This window comes from Saccopteryx bilineata, chromosome 5 (genome assembly GCF_036850765.1).
Source record: "Saccopteryx bilineata isolate mSacBil1 chromosome 5, mSacBil1_pri_phased_curated, whole genome shotgun sequence".
Classification (NCBI taxonomy): domain Eukaryota; kingdom Metazoa; phylum Chordata; class Mammalia; order Chiroptera; family Emballonuridae; genus Saccopteryx; species Saccopteryx bilineata.
In genome coordinates this window covers 67,472,651-67,497,966 of record NC_089494.1, presented here as the reverse complement: position 1 = coordinate 67,497,966, position 25,316 = coordinate 67,472,651, and the positions used below count along the sequence as shown (strand labels likewise).

At 37.0% G+C, this 25,316-nt stretch overlaps 1 protein-coding gene across 10 annotated transcripts in view; it reads right to left on the bottom strand.

The window, feature by feature from the left end:
• The window catches only part of ABCB11 (ATP binding cassette subfamily B member 11), a 167,942-nt gene that overhangs the window by 29,054 nt on the left and 113,572 nt on the right, over nucleotides 1–25,316 (bottom strand). For all 10 annotated transcript variants that reach the window (XM_066278682.1, XM_066278686.1, XM_066278683.1 and 7 more), the window contains 9 exons: nucleotides 24,039–24,149; nucleotides 21,572–21,697; nucleotides 19,779–19,982; nucleotides 17,425–17,595; nucleotides 16,769–16,979; nucleotides 15,363–15,432; nucleotides 10,506–10,608; nucleotides 5,585–5,749; nucleotides 54–158 (listed from right to left, as the gene is read on the bottom strand). In XM_066278682.1, coding sequence (XP_066134779.1) covers nucleotides 54–158; nucleotides 5,585–5,749; nucleotides 10,506–10,608; nucleotides 15,363–15,432; nucleotides 16,769–16,979; nucleotides 17,425–17,595; nucleotides 19,779–19,982; nucleotides 21,572–21,697; nucleotides 24,039–24,149 — 1,266 coding nt within the window. The remainder of the gene's footprint in view (nucleotides 1–53; nucleotides 159–5,584; nucleotides 5,750–10,505; nucleotides 10,609–15,362; nucleotides 15,433–16,768; nucleotides 16,980–17,424; nucleotides 17,596–19,778; nucleotides 19,983–21,571; nucleotides 21,698–24,038; nucleotides 24,150–25,316) is intronic.

Genomic DNA, 25,316 nt, shown 5'->3' with positions numbered 1-25,316 from the left:
TGTGAAAAAGAGGGAAATAGCTAAGTCACTTACTCAAAAATAAAATTCCTTACCTGCAGAAATTGAGTACAAAGGGATACACAGCCCATTGCTACAAAGAGCAGGCACACACCATGGATCTGGGACCTTTGTTCTTCTTTATCAATAAGTGAAAAAGTCTTTGCAAGATAGGAAGCAAGAAAGTAAATTTATTATTACAAACAATAGCAAAAATAATCAAATTTCTTTTAGAAATTTCTCTTAAACATTGACTTAAAATGATTCCACTTTCAACATACTAGTAATTAAACCAAAGTTAACTTGGGATATATGTATTTTAATTCTCTGTGGGGAAGGAAATCTGGAGACTAAAAAGCAATGATTATGATATACAGAATTTTTGTCTTGTTTCTTTGCCTTATGCAGGCAATTATGTTGGCTTTTCTTTGATACAGATGAAAAATATGATGAAATGCCTCAAATCTTTTATGTACTAAGGCAAGAAAAATAGGAAAGAAGGAGGGAAAGAAAGAAGGAAGGAAGGAAGGATGGAAGGAAGTTAATCTAAGAATGTTATCTGAGACAAAACTCAAAGTATTAAAGCCTCTGTCTTCAATAATAGATGCAATAAAGATGATGTTCTCACTCAGGTACATTGCCCGTTATTAGTTTTATAGAATAAATATATGTCATTAAACATATATCATTAATAAAGCAACTAGCTATCAAGGCATTGATGGAATTGGCTTAGGAGAGAAAAAAAGTTTTCATCTATTTGATGCTGAGGTTGCTGTCTCTAAATCACCAGAAGCTGAAACACATTCCCCTTAAAAACCAATTAAAAAGGCCCTGGCTGGTTGGCTCAGGGGTAGAATGTTGTCCCAGTGTGTGGAAGTCTTGGGTTTGATTCCTGGTCAGGGAACACAGGAGAAGCAACCACCTGCTTCTTCACCCCTCAACCCTCTCTCCCTCTCCTGCAGCCATTGCTCAAATGAGCAAGTTGGTCCCAGGCAATGAGGATGGCTCCATGGCTTCACCTCAGGTGCTGGAATGGCTCAGTTGCTGAGCAACAGAGCAGCAGCCACAGATAGGCAGAACATCAGCCCCAGAGAGGGGTTGCTAGGTGGATCCCAGTCAGGGTGCATGCGGGAGCCTGTCTTTCTGCCTCCCACTTGCTAAAAAAAAAAAAAAAAACCTATGAAAATTGGGAGTGGGTTTTTTCAGCCTATAATAAGTAGTAAACTATACTCATAAGTAGCAGTATTCAGAACTTATAGACATATGCTCAAGTAACAAACTGGGGACCAAACTGTTGCAATAAGAAAACAAAGAGAACAGCTGTAGATTCTAATGACATTTCCCTACAGTGAAAGGGGTTTTAGTACAAGAAAACCTTCCTAATTCAGACTAAATGAGGAAACTGTGAGAGTTCAGAAAAAAAGTATACATTGTAGAGAAGTGTAATAAATCTTTATTTATTGCTCAAAGTAAACTATTTATATTTATTCAGTAAATATTTACTAAGTATCTGCTATATGCCAAATAAATCTCCTGAAAACAATGTATACTACTCCATTATCAGATTGTTTTTTATAAAGCAGGAGTAAAACATTCTATCTTAAATTCGAAAGTGGGAGGAAAGGTTCCAGATTAATAAGATTTACTGTATCTAGGACAGAAAAGTTTCCAGAGCCTTCATGGTTCTTAATACAGGTAAAAGTAGGTTCAGCTGTCACCACAGCCACTCTTCTCAGCATAGAATAGCTCACATTTTTACTTTATAGAGTTCAAAAATTAGAGCATTAAAGATATATTTCAGTTTGATTTTTAAAAGCACTACACAAATCCCCTGCAAACCCAAACTCTGATGACACAATTTTCATTTCTTCCTAAGGTCATCTATTGATATTATAATCACAGGCTATAGAACTGTAGATTAGCCAGTTTAACTCTTATTTTATAGATGGAAAACTATAGACCAAAACATCAGGTATTTTGTTGAAGTTCATGTAGCAAAGTGGTTATTATTAGATGAAGAAATGCCTATATTTCAGATTCCAGTACAATGGTTTTCTTCTGAGCACGCTCTTTGGCTTTTGGTATTAACCATCTTTTTAGGGTTAAAAGAGAATATTTGGCTAATGTTAAACCCACGTAACTATCCAGTGAAAGATTGGGCATCTATTTATCCATAATATTTTTTCACAAAATTCTTTCCCATGAGTTCTTTGTACTTTCTTTGTATTTGCAAGCCAAACAGCTACCCATCAATAGGTTCCTCTGTTCCTAGATGAGCTGTAGTTTGAACCTACACTGGGGTCATTTTTGTAATGGCAAGTTTGTTGGAGGAGGAAACGAATATCCATTAGACTCTTGCCAAATGTGTTACTTAACCTATATGAGAATTTCTTTGAATTAGTATTCTCAACACAACTCAGAGAGGTAGATGTTCTTGTCTCATATTACAAATGAGGAAACAGGCTCATCGAGGAGAAGACACATGCCCAAATGCACGCAGAGAGTGCAGAGCAAAGGCCTACGACAAATCCAGGCTGGCTGGCTCCACAGTTCATGCTTCTTCCCATCCAAATTGCTGTTTTGGGCACTTGGCACATTTTCCAAGTCAAAAAGACCCAGGGAATGCAAATCAGATGAATTGAATCTTACATGTATATTAAGGCTACATTAGATTAGCAATCAGGCACCTAATCATGCCCAATCATTTGCTGAGTCCATCTTCCAAACTGTGGTCTCAATACACTGAATGTGAATATTGTGGCCTTTAGATATGTCAGAATGGAAATGATGCAATTAAAACCAGACTATTATCTGACTCATGATTATACCTTATGAGAGAAAAATATGAATCTAATGATGAATATGTGATAATTATGCTAAGAGACAATGAAATAATCTTCTTTACCAGAGAGGAAAAATAGCAGTTTGTCTAGAATCATTCTCTTAACAAATATAACCCTGGGAGAATATAAACTGTAAGTAGATTTTGGATTTTAGCAACTAGACCCTGATACCCTGGTCCTGCAGTCCTGGTCAGTGCACTAGCCACTGTACCACCATAGTCCAGTGCAGTCCTTATGTGAAAAGCTCAATTGCTCAGGCTAAGTTTTTCCTGGGATTTCTGGTTGTGACTGAAAGAATCACAGAAAATATTCTTACCATCAATAATCAGTGATTGCTCTAGGAGGGCAGGTGTCATAGCTGAATCATCAAGTTGTGTCTGTCTTGGACATTTCATAGACCACTAGAGTTGGAAATTATCTTACAAATGATCTTTGTCAATCCTTTATTTTATAGTTCAGGCAACAGAGGACCGGATGAGGGGCACGATGAGTTCCCAGGGCATAGGACTGGTGAAGCCCAAATTATCATAGCAGTGAAGGGCTCTGGCTAGATTTTGATGGAAATTGCTAAATTCTACATCAATTTTTTTCAAATCAGCATAATAAAAGAACTAGTCAGTAACTAGCAGAACCAGTTACAGAAGAAGGTCTCCTGACAGGGAAACCAGGACTTTTTCCACAGCAGCGCATAGATAGGGTGACGCTGGGTGAATATGTTCTTTACTCTGCTTTTATAAAACATAAAGAGATGATCAGCAAAGATGCTGACCTTCTGGATTTATTTTAAAAGCAAACATCTAGCAGAGGTCCCCAAACTTTTTACACAGGGGGCCAGTTCACTGTCCCTCAGACTGTTGGAGGGCTGCCATATACAGTCACACAGTGCTCCTCTCACTGACCACCAGTGAAAGAGGTGCTCCTTCCGGAAGTGCGGGGGGGGGGGGGGGGGGGGGGGGGGGGCGGGGCGGGGCGGATAAACGGCCTCAGGGGGCAGTAGCTTGGCAACGCCTGAAAGGTCCATTCTTCATGGATTGAGCCCCACCCTGGACATCTGCGTCACTGCTGAGTGCTGTGCATTTCCAGAGCTTCTCGCTACTGGAATGTCAGCTTTGTGAGAGCAGACAGGGGCTTTGATTTTCTTGTTCACCCCTCTATTCCCAACACCAGCAACAGTGTCTAGTAAACAATAAGTGATCAATAAATATTTGTTGAATGATGAAATAATGAATAGACTTTTTTGTTTAATGTCTGTCTTCCTCATAAACCTGAAACTGCTTTAAGGAAGACACCATGATTATACTCAGTTCCCAAGTTCCTAGCACCGTGTCTAGGAAAGGTAACAAATATCTGCTGAGGTGAACAAACATTTATGCTATATTTGGATATTGTACATACTAGACATTAAGGAATATAAATTAATTATTTAAAAGATTTTTAGCATAAAGTTTTTACATAACCAGACATTCAATGTACCAGAGTTGAATGAAGGTCCTTGTGTTTCCAATTTCCTCTCTGAAGTGAACAATATTTCCTTACTTGCCACAAGGGGGCAGTGTGAAAATTGAAATCAAGCCTGGGCTCTCCCCTACACTATTGACTTTGTGAACAATCCAGGTTTTTCTGTACAATTCATGCCTGTGGCAACATTTTTTCGGGTCAGGAGTTCTACAGGAGAGACTTCGAGAGAAAGAGGGGAAGTAGAGGGGGAAATTAAACCTTAGGACTCTCACTAAGCTCTGACAATGTGGTGTGCTGGCAAATCCTTGCGGCTTCCCAAGGGCTGGATTTTAGTCCTTGCCCCATCACCTAATGTTTGTGTTACCTTGAACAAGTTAATAAAGTTCTCTAGATTCTAGGTTTGCCTTCCTGAAGACCTCACAAAATGTGTGTGTGTGTTTGTGTGCATGAGCATGTGTGTGTGTGAATTTCAACTAAGAAAACTTGCTAGCGTTTTGATAAATAATTTTGCAATGATAAGGTTTCCTTAGAACCTGACTCCAGTCAGAGTGTCTGGATTTGAATCTTAGATTCACCACTTGCTATCCTAAGTTCTCTATGCATTGGTTTGCTCCTTTGTAAAATGGGAACAATAAGAATACCTACCGCCGGTGGTCATTAGAACAATTTAATGAATGGTTACCTATAAAGTGCTTAAGCGGTGTCTAGTTAATGTTTATAGTTTTTTTTTTCATTATTATAGCAATGAAGTCAGATGGCGAATCGCAAAACTTCTAGGAAGTGAAAAACTGAAATAAATGTAATCTTTCCTATGCCTTGTTTTACTTTTCTTTTCCCATTTTCTCTCTACCTCCCAATTTCAATGATGCAATCAGCAGGAAAGCTGAGTATTGTACAACACATACTAACACCTGCGATCATGAGTAAAACTTTGTACCTAAGCTGTTCAGCAGGATCAAAATACCTCTACAACCCTTTTGTAATCATTCAATAAACCTGCTTGCATTCTGATTTGGTTTGCATCTAGGTAAACTGCCCTCTTCAACACTAAATTAGTGCAGTTTTTACAGACACGGTGACTATATGAGTGTCCTGCCAACCCGAGTGACAGTGCTTAACTTCACCTTCTTACCTCCTGTGTGATGGGATACCGGAGGCATTTTTATTTCTTTAGAGATGGAAATAAGACTAAATATATTCAAAAGCCAGTCTATAAAGAATGACCATCCCCACTGATAGAAGAACAAAAGACAAGGAGACTAAAGCTAATCCAGCTGTTAGCTTACCCCAAGAATCTGGCTGAATAAAAAGGCATAGAGGGGTGTGACTGCCCCGTTGACAGCTGCACCCACGGACCCTACCACCATGTAGGGCCATTCTGGACCATTGAGTTTCAGAATCCTCCTAACTGGGGCGGGTTCAATTTCTTCTTCTGCAGGAATGTTCTTGTCCTTGAAGGGAGAGAGGGTTAGATTAATCACCCAAATGTACACACAGACATTTTTCATACACTCTTTTTTTTTTTAAATAGCAGAAACCCTTTTTGGCATTCTCATATGTAAGAGCCATGGTTAGACTGGTTACGAGTGACCTCAAAGATCTGTAAGATGTAGTGATTTGTCATTTTGTGAGGAATGGTCTTGAACTTCCTGAGACCATGCTACAACTGGAAGGGAGGGACCCAGAGGGACCCAGAGGGACCACTCACCTGACAGTGAGCCTACAGTCCTCATTTCACAGTTGCACATGTATCAGCTCTCAGGGAGTAATAAATACGGTGGATCTCTGAGAAAAATAAACCCCTGATTTTAAAAACATGTGTTATACTGGTATTTACATATTTGAGGACTTGTGAAATTTTCAAGGTATGTCCTTCATATATGTCAAAGCTCCTAAGGGCAGGCCAGTGCTCCTGAAGTTTGTGAAATTGTGTTAAGTTTTCATTTACATATTTTCTGTATGGTTTTCTTCAATTAGTGCTGCAAAGTTTTCTTTAATTAGTGCTCCAAATTTATTTGAATTTCTAAATTTCACATTTTCTTCACAAGGAATAAAAATTATTTCACTATTTCCTTATTCTGAGCTCTTTATTTGCCCTTAAAGTGTCAGAGCTAGTAAATTTGTATCTTCTTGATGGCAAATATTATATTCAGAACCTCATTTTTACCATCATTTTCCCCTTGTTTTGATATAGCTTAGTGCTTTGTCTTAGACCCATTTATTCAATAATTTTTTAATTTATTACCCACTTTATTTGAGAAAAAATTTTAGGTGGCTTATATAGATATGTAATAATTTTTAAACTTTTTTCTATTAAAATATATTAAAAATATCTATAGCAAATTGATTACAAAGCTGTTAACTAGTGTTTTCTTTACTTAACACATAGTAATTTATCCTTTTGGTAACTGAATGTTAGGAACACACAACAGCAAGGAGCCTCACATACTTTCCTTTTGCTTACAAAATCAAGGGCCATATCACCAAGTCAGCTTAAATAAAAGCCTGCATTATGTCTGTGTCATTATAGTGGCAAGCCAAATAGGATGAGGGAAGGCAGCGAGGCTGGAGATGGATGTGTTATTGCCTTAATTTCAAATTCTCTCTTGGCCTGCCCTCAACATTTGCACTTGTCATTACTACTCACTCATGCAACAAATCCTTCTGTTGAATGATTTTATTTCTGACAGCTTACTAACTCTAGGAATCAATGCCAGAGAAGAAGAAAGGAGCCCAGGAAAGCTGAGTGGAATTGGCATAGGAAGAATGGGATTCTTGAATGAACCCCACACAGCCAGAGATGGAATATATCACCAAGGACTTTAGCATTTTGGGTCTCAGTTACACAATCCTCAATACGAGAGAGTTAGATGAAGTTGTTTTGCAGAGACAATTCTCTGTGGGTTGCTCATGTTTCTGCGTATTTTGTGAATAGAAGTATTAGCTGCCTTTGTTCAGAGTATTTTTTTCAAGGGTGTTTGTATAGCAAATAGCTTTGAAGGACACAGGTGGTGTATCCATCCCAAGAAATGGGCAGATGTGTTTATTGTCCATTATGAGTAAGGCTTCTCAAGCCTGGGATACCTCTCCTGTAACACCCTCCCTTCATTTACTGCTGTCATCTGTCCCTCTTTACATCAACTTATGTAAAGTGGGGATTGGTCTGGGGAACCAGTATGCTGTACTCTGGCTACTGCGAAGCAACCAAACGGCGCTGTGATTGGCCCATCATGAAAGCTGGAGCACCCACTAGTGGGTGGGAGGGACCAGGTTGACTAGCACTGCAAAAGTGGACAGTTTTTATAAAAAGATTTGCCATCACGGTTTTGGGCTTCATATTCTCACAGAGCACCCCATATATCAATTTAATTCTTAGACAAAGCCCAAAGAGCCAAGAGGAATAGGGAGAAATTATTCCTCTCAAACAAGCTTGAATTGATTTCATATATACAGTGGTGAGCAAAAGTAGATCTATAGTTGTGAGTATGCAAAACACAGTTTATTCTTGTATTGCTATTTATTCTTGTATTATTTACTATTATTATTAACCTACTTTTGCCCACTCTTGTATTCTACTTTGTCTTCTTGTTTTCCTGAAAGAGATCCTTAGATATTAGAATATCAGAGATTGAAACCTCTAGTCTGCAGATTTCCCCTAATCCTAAACTGAATTTTATCAGCATTATCACTAAGATCAGACCCCCATGTCTAGGAGCCAAAAGTACAGCTTGGAGTGTGAAGAGAAATGGGCTGTAGTCTCAGCTCTATTCCCTGCTAACTACAAGACCTTGAGTCAGACATAATACTTAGCATTTAGTAAAAACACAGACTTCTGCAACTTTCTAAGTTTTCAGCATTAAAACTCTAAGACCACAAGGAGGAGAAAACCTCTTTATGTATTTAAAACCTTTTGCATTGTAACATAAGATAGAACATTTCCTAATAAACAGAAGGTAAGGTTAGAGCTTCTTCATCAAAACAAGGGAGATTTTCACCAGTGTTTGGACTTGCAGAATTTAGTTAACTATATATTAAAATACTTTAAAATGTACTTGGGACTAGAATAACCTAAATATTTAAAATATATACTTTAAAATTTACTGAGATTACAAATTCCCTAAATTAAAATCTATTAACCCTAATTCTACTGTTTTCTTCTTAAAAATATTAATTATTTTCATCTAAAAGACCAACATAGCTATCATACAAGCAAGCAGTATTAATAGAAGCATCAGATCTTTTCCTTCTGGAGCTTTAGCAAAATCACATTGGCTTCCCTGTCACTTTCTGCCTCCCTCTTCCTTCCTCTTCTGTAACTAGAGAGAGACTACAAAGTGGTTTTATTCAAAATTATACTGGTTAACATTTAATTGAGTTTAATTGCTCCATTCTAATTTACAATGGAGCATTTTTATCTCTCTAAAACTAATCTCTGTATTTGAGTTGTTTCCTTCTATGGAAATGCCTCCCTTCTGGATTTTCCCTCCTCATAAGAACGCCATGGGAATTTGACCTCCAGGGAATCTATTCTCTGCAGCTGGGCTGGCCCTCTCCCAGTTTCAACAAGAACAGCAAAACCAGATTTTCTTTTTCTTCTTCCTACCTCTCGCTTTTATTGTCAAATGTTGACCCAGAAACTAGAAAGAAACATAAAAGTATAAAAAATTGAATATAATTGGTGTTGCTATATTTGAAATTTCAGCATCATGTTTAGTTCTTTCTCCCTTGAAGCTCTATTTAACTCCTTACAGAATGTTTTCTGCAGTTATTAGTGGCAGCATCGTGAACATAGATGAAACACCTGTTTCTAGAACTGGAAGAGGACTTGAGTAAGAAATCATGCTTCTAAGTGTTTTCTCTCACTGTGATTCACCCTGCCACTAGGAAATGGGTTCATGTATAAAATTTACTTAACACACCCTATTAGATAGTGGGGTCTTTATTTATTTATTATTAGTACATTGAAACAAAAAGAGAACCTTAAGAATCCTTAATCATCAGATCACAAATAGTGCCTTACTTTCTTCCAAATGTGTCATTGTGAACCAATTTTTGCAATTACTTCTAAAATAAATTCTCGTGTTGAATTTTGAAAGACAATTTGAAATTATGTCATTCATAATAAATATGCTTGTTATTAAAGCAGTGTCTGACATTCACTTTGATAAATATTGTGGTTTAAGCTTAATTTTATTGTAAAATTCAATTTTTCATACTAGTTTAAAAATCTTCTGATGTCCTACAAGATGCAGGGCACTGGGCAAGGTGCCCAGGTTGATACAAACACAAACAATATATTGCCACTAACTTTAAGAAGCTTATAACTTGGTATTATAACATGCCCTCCAGTAAAGTTCAATATGACAATTGCCATGAAAAGAATCAAATGAAGACTAATGGGGGATAAAAACGAGAGTCTCAGGGCTGAAAAAATAAAGTGCAATGATTAAGAAAGGCTTTAAGGAGGAGGATGGTCACTTTATGTGACAGTGCCCACAACAGCTTCCGATGTATGCATCCTGATGAAGAACGTTTTATACTGCTACATGTGTTGATTCCTCTCCTATCTCTTTCATGTTTGTATTGTTTTACATTAACAAGAACAGTAATAACTAGTTACCACAGATGGTAACTAGACCTATTGTAGGAATCATTTTGTAAGGTATGTAAATATTATATAAAGTTATTATGATGTACATCTGAAACTAATAGGATGCTGTGTGTCAATTATATGTCAATTTTAAAAAGTGATAACTTGTATTAAGCTAGTCTTATCAAATACCTTTGCTGATCAAATACTTTTTGCTGAGGTTATTACAATTTAAGAAAGATTTAAAAATTGGGGGAGGAAGTTTGTAGATATTCTTAAATTTTTTAAAGTATACTAAATAATGAAATACTCTGCTAAGTACATGTAATTTGCCTGTGATTGTTAGAATGGTACATTCAAGAACCATTAATTAACCCTAATAGTCCAGTTTTAATGATGATGTATTCTTGAAAGTAATTATTTAATCTTTCTTTCTTCTTTAAAAATATCGTGTAAAATTTAGATTTTCCATCAGGTCATGATGTATTCTCCTATTTAGTTTGACAGTGAAATATTACTAGATATAGGCCTTGAAAGTTCTTATTCTAGGTTGAAAGGCATACAATAATCCCCAGGAGAGACTTCTCCCATTCCCCCACGAGTGACTGGTGCCTGACCTTTCTGTCTTCTTCATGAGTAGGTTTATGATCTACAACAGCTAATGGAGGTTCATGTACCAAGTAAGAAAGCTGAGACTTGGAGCGTTGCCGGATAGAAGCTCTGTAAATAAACAAAAAAGATGAGTCTGTAGATTGTGGGCAGGTTGGAACAGAACTCAACTGGTATCCAAGTTTACAACACACATCAAATAAACAGAGATGTTTGCTAGGTCACATGGTAGCTAGATAAGCACTCTTTCCGGTTAGGCTTGACAGAGTTATACTTAGGGCAGAATTAATCAGTGGGGTTGCTCTGGGCCCCAAGGCTAAACCTTGACCCAGGAGAAAGAAAGAGAAAGGGGGCAAAGTTGTCCTACGAGTTTATTAGAAAAAGGTGTAAGACTCAAATCCATCCTGAACCCACATGGTTCTGCTAATTGCAATAATGACAATGACCCATTGCCTTTACTTCCCTTCTGGTTGTAAGTTACTGTTTTGATTTCTCTCTTTCTCTCTCACTTTCTCTTTCCAATCCCCTCCAACCTGATGTTTACTTTAATGTAATGCCATCTGGCCTGACCAGGCAGTGGCGCAGTGGGTAGAGCGTTGGACCGGGATGCAGAAGACCCAGGTTCAAGACCCCGAGGTCGCCAGCTTGAGCGTGGGCTCATCTGGCTAAGCAAAAAGCTCACCAGCTTGGACCCAAGGTCGCTGGTTCAAGCAAGGGGTTACTCAGTCTGCTGAAGGCCCGTGGTCAAGGCACATATGAGAAAGCAATCAATGAACAACTAAGGTGTTGCAACAAAAAATTGATGATTGATGCTTCTCATCTCTCTCCATTCCTGTCTGTCCTTATCTATTCCTCTCTCTGACTCTCTCTCTGTCCCTGTAAAAACAAACAAATGAACAAACAAAACCAAAAAATAAAAACAAACAAACAAACAAAAACAAATAAAGTAATGCCATCTGTATTGAATTGAACTAGTAGGAGGAAATAGAACACCCAGAAAATATCTTATTGAAATATGATATAATTTAGCTTGATGTGTTCATTCATTCATTCAACAGAGGTTTATTGGGCACCTACAATATGCAAACCAAATCCAGGTGCTGTGGGGGATACAAACTAATCAATCACAGACTTTTTCTTCAAGGAGCTTAAATCTTGCAGAAGAGCAATACATGTACACCCAATCCTGATATAAGGAAGAACATGCTAAGTGTTAAAAGGCAGGTTTGAATAAAGAGTATGGAAATTTAAAGGGAAAAGAAATATATTGTAGGAGTTACCATGAAAGTCTTGTTAGAAGAGGTGGCTAAGGTAGGACTGGGTTTTTGTAGACTAGAAGGAAAAGCATTTCTTACTGAGGGAACAGTAAAAACGGTAGAATGAAGAAATGAGAGAGCAGGAATACTCATTATGTATACTTAGTATAGGACAGATATAGAAAGTGATAGTTTCAGGTTGTTTTGCTGAGATCTCTGAGAATGAGACTCCTACTCTCCTCTAGGTTAAGCTTGAAAATATGTAGCATTGGGAGCTGTAAGCAATTACATTGAAACTCTTAAGGAAAGAAGCTTTCTGATAAATAAAGCCAATAGTGGGGGGAAAAAAGTAGAGTTGAGAAGAGGAGAGAGACTGGGACAAATCATGGAAGCCCAGCCTTGCATGAAGCCAAAGCATCTTCCTCAGACTACTTAGTTATGTCAACTGATTCTCTTCCTTGAAAGGTTAAACCAGGGTTATCAGGGTGGTGCCTGTCTATTACATATATGCTCATCTAGCTTTCTTGAGAAGGCAGTAACACATCAACTTAATTACTCTGATTTGTTACCACATTCTGTTAATGGTACTGCCATCCTCTTAGTCATTCGGGTTCAACAAGGTGCATTCATCTCAAGCCTTCCCTCTTCCTTGCTTTTGCATATTCAAACTCTTGCCACATCTCATTAAGAACAGGCACAAAACCATTCCTCATTCCTACTGCCTGCTACCAAACTGGCTTCTTCTGGGACACCCCATTTCTCTCCCCCTGATATGAAGTTCTACAGCAATTGAGTCATTCCTTTGGCTTAGGTAATTAAGGTGGAGCTGTCTTCTCCAGAAGGTGTAAAGAATAGGCATGTGTCACCTGAAGAGAGAAGAGTGCATAATAAGGCTGAGACTTAAGGTCATGGAGCTAAAATAAAATTCAAGAGTATTAGAAGCCACTGTAGGATATGTGGAGAGAAAAAGGCATCATAGTATATGTATAGTTGCCTACCTCCCAGTTCTTAGCATGGGAAGACCTATATCCTTGTTATTTCAGATTTCTACTATTTTGATCTTATATTTCTTAAGTCTCTCGCTGTCTTCCTATCCTCCAAACCATTCCACTTGTCTAGCATAGGCTGTCTTAATAAAGACAGATAGGCAAGTACCCTACCTGCCAGCACTTCTCACTACTATCTACCATTCATATAAACACCAGAACTGTAACTTGATCACATTTCTTTCCAGAAACCTACAATATCTGCCACTTTCTTTCTCAGAAGCTGCTTTGCCACTTCTCATTACAAATAAAAACAGCTAATTCAGGGATTAATGCTTGCTCTTCCTCAACATAATTATTTAGGAAATTAATTACTATCATCTATTAAATTTTTCTTGAACCTAAATGATATGACTAAAGAGAGACTTAGCCTTCAGAAATACCACAGGCAAAGAAATAAGATACAAATTAATGTTCACTTAGTCATCTTTTATAAAAAAAAGTCTGTCAGAATACACAATCAAATATTTTTTAACCATCCTTCTCATCAAACTTATAAATATTTCTCTTCAAGAGGTTAATAGCTACTTTATATAGCTATTATATACATATATAATTTATATGGCTGAATTTCTCTTCCTAGCCACCAAAATGTAGAATCTGTGAGAAAAAATGGTTAAACAGGAAATTTTTGTATTAAAATAATTACTGGTCTTAATAATAAATTGTAAGTAAACTATTTAGAACAGGTGGAATTTGGCTCATCTGGAAGGTTAAGAAAATATTTATTTTTCTGTCAACATGATCATGAGATACATCTCCTCTTTGCAACCTTTAACCTAATATCAAAAGATATGCCTAGCCATTCTCTGTGCTTAAGAAGTTAGTTTATACCTGACCAGGCGGTGGCGCAGTGGATAGAGTGTCGAACTGGGATGCTGAGGACCCAGGTTCGAGACCCTGAGGTTGCCAGCTTGAGCGTGGGCTCATCTGGCTTGAGCAAAAGCTCACCAGCTGGAACCCAAGGTCACTGGCTCGAGCAAGGGGTTACTCCGTCTGCTGAAGGCCCGCGGTAAGGCACATATGAGAAAGCAATCAATGAACAACTAAGGTGTCAAAAACGAAAAACTGATTATTGATGCTTCTCATCTTGCCGTTCTTGTCTGTCTGTCCCTATCTATCTCTCTCTCTGACTCTCTCTCTGTCCCTGTATTAAAAAAAAAAAAGCTTAAAAAAAAAAGAAGTTAGTTTATCTTTATGTTATGATTCTAATGATCCTTATAATTAAATTTTTCTTCCAATCAGAAAAGCATAGTTAAACCTAATGTCAGATATCTATAAAACTACCTAGTAATTTTGGCAATTTTATAGCTTTTAATTCAAAGAGTAACTTGAAGCTATCATTTTATTATTTTCAAAATTTAGTAAATTCAATAAAGCTATCATTTTATATTTTTCTGAATAGTCTTGTTCTCAAAAGAAAAAGAAAAAATTCTAAGCATAAACTTAGTAAATTTTAAATTCTAAACATAAACTTTCCTTTGAATATTAAAAATAAATTTGTGTTTGAAATACTTGAAGTTGTTAACTGAATGTTTTGTTTCAAGCTCTTTAACCATTTTTCAATAAGTAATTAGCTAACTATCTTGAATGAGCAAGACTTACAACTTTGCTCAGAGCACTGCCCTGAACTAAATGACCTAGAAATGGTAAAAAAAAAAAAATGCTAAAGAAATATGCTGTCAGCTAGAGTATTCTAACTTAAGAAAAAAATAAAAACCTTTAAAAACATTTTCATGAATATAGACAATATTCTTGAGCAGAATTCTTCTTAATTCACAGCCTTCTACTATTAAAGGGACTATTTTATTAAAATTCTTAAACCAGGATGAAAGATTAAAATTTATAATCTTCTTAATAGCATACTCAAATATATATATTTTATATATAAGGTGAATAGTCATATAGTCATCTATAAAAAATAAATAGTTAAATTTAAGAAAAAGAAATAGTTGATGTTTAAGAAAGTCCTCTTTAAACATTAGAAAATAAATTTCTTATTTCATCTAATTAAAAGCATGATTTGACTTTATTATTCTAGAAGAAAAAATATTTGAATTCAATTGCAGCTCAGTAGGTTAAAGAGTAGAGCTAAAGGAATGCATACTGCTCACAAAAATTAGGGGATGTTTTATCACTGCATATTCATTTTGAAATATCCCCTAACATCCCCTAATTTTTGTGAGCAGTATATTTGGCCTCCATGTAAGATGGTATTTTGTACTGCAGTGAGCTGTGGGGGGCCAAGACTAAACACAGATTTCTTTTTAATGCCCTTTCTAAGTTCAATAAACAATGTTTTAAATACAGAGCATTTTTATCATGACCCTACCCCAAATAAGATGAGAAGCTAAACAAAACAAAACAAACAAACAATGAATTAGAAGCAAGAATCTCAATACAGCAAACAGGTATTCATTTGCATGTTCCTATTACACAGAACCTGGAGCTATACTTAGGGCTCTCTCTAGGACCTGGAATATTGCGTAAGGATCCTAGCTGTAGAAGGCTCCTAAGACTATTTGACAATCTTAAAATCTGCCCCATGGCTTGTTTAACTTACCTTAAACTAGCCTGGTAGCTCCCTCTGCTAAAGGTCTGTTTGTTCTCAAGTAAAGCACCTTCAGTTTCATCTTTTCCTATTTTAACACAGCATGAGGGATTCTTTAGTATACGCTATAAGCAGAACCATGTCAAAATAAAATTATTTACTATGTTTGCCTAGCATATCATTACTATGTCTGATGCTAAAACATTCTATTAACTTTATTTCAATAAGCAAAATAGCACTTGTCCAGCACATATTAACAAAAAATTGTCAAAATACTTAGCAAGATTGAATCTTTAAACTGTATATGTATATACATATGTATATGTATAGCCTACGTGTTGTCACTACAGAAATAAATATAATGTGAATCACAAAACATCTTAAGGGAAGCTCACTAGAAATAGGAAAAAAAATGATAGACTCACCAAAATTTTTAAATAAGTCATTACTAATAAATTATACATTAAATGTATAGTTATACAGTTATAAGCAGTAGCAGACTATACAGTTATACCCAGTGGAGTTCAAAGTTGATATGTGATATGGTAGAAAAAGGGTGGAGTAGTTGATTAATATAGGTTGGCATAAATCGCCAAATTTGAAAAAAAGAAAGTGCACTAGGGCCTGAAGGATCTATTTACATTAGTGGAAATAAGCACAAAACAGTTCAATTACTGATGAATTCACTCAGTCATTAAGATCAGAGCTCTTGCCCTGGCCGGTTGGCTCAGCAGTAGAGCGTTGGCCTGGCGTGTGGGGGACCCGGGTTCGATTCCCGGCCAGGGCACATAGGAGAAGCGCCCATTTGCTTCTCCACCCCCCTCCCTCCTTCCTCTCTGTCTCTCTCTTCCCTCCCGCAGCCAAGGCTCCATTGGAGCAAAGATGGCCCGGGTGCTGGGGATGGCTCCTTGGCCTCTGCCCCAGGCGCTAGAGTGGCTCTGGTCGAGGCAGAGCGACACCCCGGAGGGGCAGAGCATCGCCCCCTGGTGGGCAGAGCATCGCCCCTGGTGGGCGTGGTGGGTGGATCCCGGTCGGGTGCATGCAGGAGTCTGTCTGACTGTCTCTCCCGGTTTCCAGCTTCAGAAAAATACAAAAAAAAAAAAAAAAAAAAAAAAAAGAACAGAGTTCTTACTGTGGGCAGAACACTATAGGAAGCCTCTTTTATCTGCAAAGCGTGGGAGGATGAGGGAAGAGGGTGGAGTTGAAAGTTCTTCCACAGGAGACCTGGGTTTTGGCTTTATGATTTGATCAACTAACTGAACTTCCTGAACTCCTGTTCTTTTCTTTCCCATTTATATAATGACTCCAAGGGGTTTTGGGAGAACAGATAAGACAGTGTATAATAAAATGCATAGGAGCATGTGAAGCATTACCTACGTTAACTATTTAACATAATGAATAAGCATAATGAAAAAGACACTTGCCCTTTATGTCCTCCTCTTCATTAAGGGCTCGATCTCCTTGACTTTGCAAAGTCACTAGAGTGAAATAAACTCCTTTTCTTTCCAACAGTTCTTCATGTGTGCCTCTCTCCACTGCTGAACCATGTTCAAAACCAATAATGACATCTGCGGCTCTAACCGTTGACAGGCGATGAGCAACTGAAATGATTGTATGTCCATGCTGAATCTGCAACAGTGTACAGTGTACTGTTACATAAGACTGTAAGGCAGAGCTGACATTGACCTCTGGATCATTTTAGAATCTACAAGTAAGTCAGAGGCTTGGTCCCTGGAAAAATCCTTAAATAACCTGTATAGACATTAGAAATGACCAGTGCACTTTCTCACATTGTTGGTCCAGTTGCTGCTACTAATCAACAGCTAAAAGAAAATTAAAAAATAAATAAATAGAAAATTTTAAAACTCATATATTTTAAGTTAGACTAAATCATAACTGTTTTTTCTGTTCAACTGTGAGGACCATTGTAGTGAGCCAATGAATGATGTCTAAACAGTCAGACTGGATACACCGACTCATGTAGCACTTCTCTCTCTCTCTTCTCAAAAAGCAGCCTTTCCTATAGCACCACAAACATTTCCTCATGTAAAATTAACTCAGACTTTCAACAAACCTTACTCAATGCCTCTTGTACCATGGCTTCACTCTCATTGTCCAGTGCCGAGGTGGCCATGTCCAAAAGCAGGATCTTGGGATTTCGGACAAGGGCTCTAGCAATGGCTACTCTTTGTTTCTGGCCACCACTCATCTGGCCTCCTCCTTCTCCAACAAGAGTGTCAAATTGCTAGGAAGAAAATGACACCAGTCATGAAGAGGAGGAATTTGATGACTCCTGACAGTAATCTATCATGAGGTCCTTTCTAGCTTCCTCCTAAAGCATGAATTTTCATAGGCCCAACTTTTACTGAAGTAATCTTTCCTGAAACAAGTTATTGTCTCATCGATATTTGTAGGTAAGATAAATAAATTGATTTCTTCTTTTCTTTCCAAGCTTACTAGTTGTATAAATGTTTATATTTAGCTCAACTTCAAATAAAATGTTTTCACCAAACTAAAAGTTGATCAGGGTCCTAAACATCCATTTCAGAGGATTAAAGTACTTATCAAATCTTATCTCTTTTTTAGCTAGACAACACAGAAAAGTACAATGCTAAAGCTATTTTATATTGTGAATAAAAAACCAAACTACCTTTATAACCATTACTGTTGACAGCAAATATTTCCTGAGTATCTTGCATGTTTAGTATTATATCGGAACCTCAAAATGAAGTATTGATGTCATTCTTATCTTGCATATTATTGGCCAACATGAATTGAGCACCTACCATATAAAAAGAATGCATAGAGCTGAGCTATACACGTATCATCTCATTAGTCCTCACAAATGCCTCACGAGGTATGTCCTGCTATTCTCCTCAACTGGTGGTTAAGGACATACTGGGTAAAGCAACTTTCCCAAGTTTATAAAGCTTGCAAATGAGAAGCTGGGATTTCTATGGAGGCAGTCTGATGCTAAAGCTTTATATTCTTTAACCACTAAACTATATTATACTCAAGGCTGTAATCCTATTCACACAGGAAATTTAGAAGATTGAAAAGAATGTGTTTTAGAGCGCAGACTCTAGAGCCAGACCACCTGGGTGTAAACCTTGTCTTTCCTGCCTTGAGCAAGTTATTTGATCTCTCAGCACCTCAGTTCTCTATTTGTAGTTGGAAAGATGCCTGAAAGGATGGTTGTGAGGGCTAAATAAATTATTAGATGTAAAGATCTTATTAGAACAATGCCTGGTTTGTAGTAAGCTCTATATATGTTTTTGCTGGGGACCAAAATATAAACAGGGTATTGTTACAATCTGGATATCTTGGGGACAGAGGTGCTGGGCCTAACCCCCCACCTCACCTGCTTAATTAACAAGGAACTATACCTGATTCTCGCTTGTCCCACCCATGTTCTCGGGAAGAGACTGGAAGCTAGTTTCTTATAGGTTTAAAGTTAGATTTAAATGGTATGGTGGGGGTTGTCTTCGAGTTGTCTTGGAAATAATTGAATTGCTAATGGCCACGTTCTTTCCCTTAATAAAGACGAGTGTGCTTTTTGGAGCAGCCATGTTACAGCTCAGGAACAGTAGAGACTGTTCTCCGTGCCATCCTCCCGAAACCATCTGTATGTATATATCTTTAAGTCTCTGTCTATCATTTATTCAATTTCATACCTTTTCCGGTTCGAGACCCCATAATAGACTTGTTGCAGCTCAACCATGACACGTTTTAACTAGTAATAACTCTTTTTCAACTTAGCAAACCATTAGCCACAAAACCCATATAATAATAAAGAATTGGTTTTGTCGTCATTGTTGCTTAAAATGAAGATAGGTGAGGAGTTTTTGAATATATTGGATAGAGTACTTAGGACACGTATCAGCTGCCTAGGCACAAGAAGATTAAATGACAATAGGAAACATCAAAGGAACATTGTGCAAGTTACTGCCGCATAACAAATGTTATCATCTGCTTAGACAAATACTTAATAGATAGAATAAGGAAATTGTATTTTTGTCAAAGAGGGCTTTTAAAAAGAAGTTCCCCTAGATAGAGGGTGGCGGAGGACAATCTGACTTTGGGCGAGGGGTATGCAACATAATTTAATGACAAAATAACCTAGACATGTTTTCTTTGAATATATGTACCCTGATTTATTAATGTCATCCCATTACCATTAATAAAAATTTATTAAAAAAATTTTAGATATAAAAAAAAAAGAAGTTCCCCCATCTGGTAGACTTTTAGTAGATCAAAAACATGGTTTCAAACAAAGGGGAAAACTCATGGTACGTTTCCAGCTACGAAACTAAAACATGACATTAAGAATTTAATGACTTAGGATTCAAATAAAAAAGACATGCATATTATGGAACTTTTTTCCTCCTACAATTTAAGAGTTTCTCTCTGTAATGAGACTAGGGGTACCTGTGGCAGCTCCATGATGAAGTTGTAGGCATTGGCTTCCTTGGCAGCTCGGACTATATCTTCCATCGTTGCTTCTTCTCTGCCATAGCGGATGTTCTCTGCAATGGTGGTGGAGAACAGAACTGGCTCTTGCTCCACAATTCCAATCTGAGCTCTAAGCCACTGAATGTTAAGAGAGCGAATGTCATGGCCATCCAAAGTCACCTAGAGAACATGAGTGAGCACAACATCACATCTCTTGGAATGCTTCAGGTTGCTGAATCATAATACTATGTTAAACTTAACACATGTGGAGAAAAAATTAGAGAACAAGATTGCAATGGAAACAATCTCTCTTACAAGGTGGTTGTCTATTTAAGAGTGACAAAATATAACTGAAATAAAAAATGGCTTTAGGACAACTCACTGTAAAATACAAATAATGTAAAGTTCACTTAATTAAACATGCTTGGCAAATGATTTTAATTACTCAATAAAGAGTAGAGTCAGTTATTCACCGTACTTTGAATATTTTTAATACGTTTTGACTTGTGGCCTAAAATGGACTTCAAAGGATACAGTAAAAATAAGCAATGATTCCTATCTTATATACGTATTTTACAGAAAATCTTACTTTCTGGCTAGATATACCAAATAGCACTTTTCTGTTAAACAGCAATTGAAACAGTAAGTAAAATGAGAAAATTAAAATTACAATTAACAAAAATACAAAAATTTTACATCAAGGAACTATGATTTTTATATATTCAGAGTGTAGTTATGCTGGTATGTAGCAAAGAATATCCAATCAGAGAATGAAATGTCTGTGACAGAGAAAACTTCTGGATTGCTTACCATGTTAGTGTAACTAACATGCACTATAGAGAACTCATTGCATTGAAGCATTTAATATGTACTCAAATGAGTCTGTCTCAAAGCATCAAGGAGATGTTGACAATAATGATTCTGAGAGTGAAAAGCCTTTGGAAGCTGGCAGACCTGGGTTCAAATCAAGGGTAAGTCTCAATCTCTTAGACTCCATTTCCTCTTAAAATCATATATAATCATTTTTATAAAGTACTTAAATTATATATAATATGTGGTAAATAAAGGGAAATTATTAATATGTATATATATTTTCTTAGTTTCAGTCTGTGTTTATAATCAAATAAACACAGGGGGAAAAAAAGACTTAATAGTCTGTGAAATTATAGAATTTTTTAAAAACCTAACTTCTCAGAGGAGTAATCAAGAGCTATTCACTATAGGCCTGACCTGTGGTGGCGCAGTGGATAAAGCATTGACCTGGAATTCTGAAGTCACCAGTTTGAAACTCCAGGCTTTCCTGGTCATGCTACATACGGGAGTTGATGCTTTCTGCTCCTCCCCGCTTCTCTGTCTCTCTCTCTGTCTCTCTTTCTACCCTCTCTAAAATGAATAAATAAAATCTTTAAAGAAAAACAAAAGCTGTTCACTGTTAATTCTGGCCTATAAGCATTTGAAGAATTGAAGGGAACAATAATAATTTTGTTATAATACAAAGAAATAAATGAAAACCTTGGTTCACTGAAGAGTTAGCAATACCACCACGAATGTATCTGCACAGTCAGTTCTATCACTCAGTGAAGGGACTGGTTATTCAGTGAGCACGGTCATTCAGGGAACTAGTACAGCCAATGTGGTCAGCATCACTAAGTCAACCTCACATGTGTCGGATGGTCTCACTGTATGTTAGTCCTTTGTGTTGTTTGATTAAGTTATCACCATTTGCACTCTCCTATCCCCTTATTGAGAAGTTTCTGGAAGACACACACCATGCCTTTACTGGGGTCATAGAATCGCTGAATGAGCTGCAGGGCTGTGCTCTTCCCAGACCCACTGGCTCCGACCATAGCCGTCATTTCCCCTGATTTAATGACCATGCTGAGGTTATTTAAAATCTGCAGAGATGAGAAAAGAACAATGTTCAGGTTGCCAGCAATTAGGCTACAAGTTAGGATGCTTTGTGATGACATTGCTTTTGTTTACTTATGCCCTATAACAGGGGTCGGGAAGCTTTTTGGCTGAGAGAGCCATGAACGCCACATATTTTAAAATGTAATTCTGTGAGAGCCATACAATGAACCCTGTACGTTATGTATTATCCAATAAAAATTTGGTGTTGTACCAGAGGACAGCTGTGATTGGCTCCAGCCATGCGCCACCATGAACATGAATGGTAGAAAATGAATGGATTCGAATACATGAGAATGTTTTATATATTTGACATTATTTTTTTATTAAAGATTTGTCTGTGAGCCAGATGCAGCCATCAAAAGAGCCACATCTGGCTCATGAGCCATAGGTTCCCGGCCCCTGCCCTATAAGCAATATCCATTGATGCCTGTGAATAAGCAGCAACTTAATAAATGGTGCCTAGGATGAGGTTTTAGCATTTAGCACGTTACTTATTTATCTGATAGCTGTGGCCAAAAAATAAAATGATGTGTGGTAATACTTGAAGTTAAAGTAAATTAACTCACTTTTAAATATTCCAGAATTTAAAATATTTCTGATATGAGAAGATACCACAATAAGACTGTCCCAACTAGTTAAGGAAAGAAAGCCATTAAATTAGAAATAGAATACTAATTTACTGATCACATATTAACAATAAACCAGTTTGCACAGGTTAAGCTGTTATATACTTGCATTGTGTGTGAATGTGCTATTTGAATGAATACTTTAACAAATATTTGTGTTGTTTGCTAGGTACAAAGCTTTGTTCAAGGTAGAGATTAAATACTGGTTAATCTAGAAAGAGAAGAACAAAAAGCTAATTCATAACCATCTGTTGAATATTTTCACCAATCGGTGGTGATTTTTGTACTTATTTTATAGAGGTGTTTTGGGGTCCCCTGTGTGACAAAATCTCATGTGTCTTTCATTTCCACTAGAGGGTCAGGCTTACAAATTCTCTCTTACTGGACTGTACTCTTCCCCCAGGGCAGGCAGTCAATATGCTTCTTCCTCTTCATGTTTTCTTTCTTCTTTTATTACTATAGTCCCATTACACTGGGACACCCAGCAAAACTAAGTGCATACTCATTGTATGAATGAAGAGTATTTACAGGTATAAGTAAGAAGATTTTATTAAAACAAACTGCTGGAGTTGGGACTAGAAGATGAAACAGAAATAAAATAATTGTGTTTCAATTCAACTGGTATTTGTTGAACAGCTATCATGAGCTGGTTCTGAAAAATATTATAAAGGAACTTTTTAGCCATCCATTCAAAGATCTTCACTGAGTAAACACTGTCTTGTGGTTTATATTTCACAAAGTACTTTTACATATGTTATGACAGTTAATGTTTATATGCATATGTAATATATAACATTAATCAAAAATATACTTCACAAATATAATTATTATATATGTACTTATGCCTTATTTATACATATGATGTATGGGTATGTGTGTATATATATATAATTTTTTTACATGCACTATATATATATAGGTATATATATAATTTTTTTTTACTTGCAGTATAGTTATATGGTATCAAAATTAAGTTGCAGGGAATTTAGTTCCATGGGGATAACAAAAATATTATAAAAATAGGGTGGCTAGAGATACTCTTAAAAACAAGGAATAAGTCTCACTTCAAAGTCAATTCATTCAGGGAGAAGAGATTCTAATTTTCTTGCAGAGTAAATTGCCATTAAAGGTACTGGCTCAGTAGGTAGAGGAAAACTAAATTTTCTTCACCATGGTGAGGTGAGCAGATCACAAGATTACCTTTGCACCAAGGACTGATCTAGTGGCTCTTGTGAAATTAGAGATAAGAAGTAACAAACTTTGAGACAGCAGTTTTCCTTTGCCACTTTATACCCTGCCCACCCCAAGTGTCCTGCCCCCTGCAGTCTCTAGGGAGGTGGTTTGACACAGCTGTACTTCTTAATTGTTCTGATTGCCTTGCTGTTTATTGAGCTTGTAGTTACAATGACAGGACCTGACACACTCATTTCAACAAAGCATGATACAGTTGACTTCACCAGAATGTGCTGTCAGACCATGTCCTTACCAGAGGGATTGGCACATTATTGTTATAACAAAGGAATGTGGTTTGGTGACTGAGAAGTGACACGAGACCCAAGGACACTTCCAGAGAAACATGTCTCAGTTCCATGTTCCTGGAAGTTGAGTCATGCTTCAGTAAAACACGCAATCTGTGGCTCTGGAAATGAATCATCAAAGAAGAAAATGCTGTTGTTCTTGAGGAAAGATTAGCACTTACCTTCACCTCTGGTCTGGAAGGATAGTGGAAGGTCACATTATGAAATTCAATTTCACCTTTAATTCGATCCAACTTGTAACCATCTTCTGACATGCAATCAATAACAGGTGTCTGGAGTAGAATATCAAAGGGATATATCAACAACTTGTATTAGATGCATTTACTGTCCATCTCAGTTTGAATTTACTTATAAAACAGAATAGCAACCAGGTAAAACACTGCAGAGATATGCTAAAGATAAGTAGCTTCCACATTAAATAATTATAAATAATAGTAGTAATGCTCACTATAATTTATTGAGATATGATATACTATATTATTATATATTAACAGTTTTATGTTGTTACATATATATTAATATATGTTATATGTTATATTATGCAATATAAATAACTAATATATTATTAATATAACATGATACCAATTTAAAAAGATATATATCACATTAATTAATTTAATTAAATTATTTCTTGATGTATTACAGTAACATTATATATAATGCTATAATAATAAAAAACATAGTACTGATCTGTAATTAATATATTAATATTAATACATTACTATGTATTATTTTATTATTAGGATACCATGGAAGACAATGTGCAAAGTGTTTTAGTGTGCTGTTTTTATTTATGTGATTGTTACTATAACTGAACAAAACAGATGATATGCCCTTTTTTTTTTTTTTTTGTATTTTTCTGAAGCTGGAAATGGGGAGGCAGTCAGACAGACTCCTGCATGCGCCCACCAGGGGGCGATGCTCTGCCCATCCGGGGCATTGCTCTGTCGTGACCAGAGCCACTCTAGCGCCTGTGGCAGAGGCCAAGGAGCCATCCCCAGCACCCGGGCCATCTTTTGCTCCAATGGAGCCTCAGCTGCGGGAGAGGAAGAGCGAGACAGAGAGGAAAGAGAAGGGGAAGGGTGGAGAAGCAGATGGGCGCCTCTCCTGTGTGCCCTGGCTGGGAATCGAACCCGGGACTTCCGCATGCCAGGTCGACGCTCTACCACTGAGCCAACCGGCCAGGGCCTATGCCCATTTTTTTTACTTGAGGAAGTTGAGGAAACTCAGAGTGGTATCTTGTTTAAGGCCATACAACTAGTCAACCAAGCAGGGGTCTAATATTTGAGTATCTATTATAAATGATGATTAAAACTAACTGAATGCCCTCAGGTGATATCTTCAAACACTATCAACTTTCAATCGATGTGTTAAATTTCGCCTCAGTTATTGTTGGTAATGAGCCAAATTTAGAACTTAACCATTCCAGTTAATCAGAC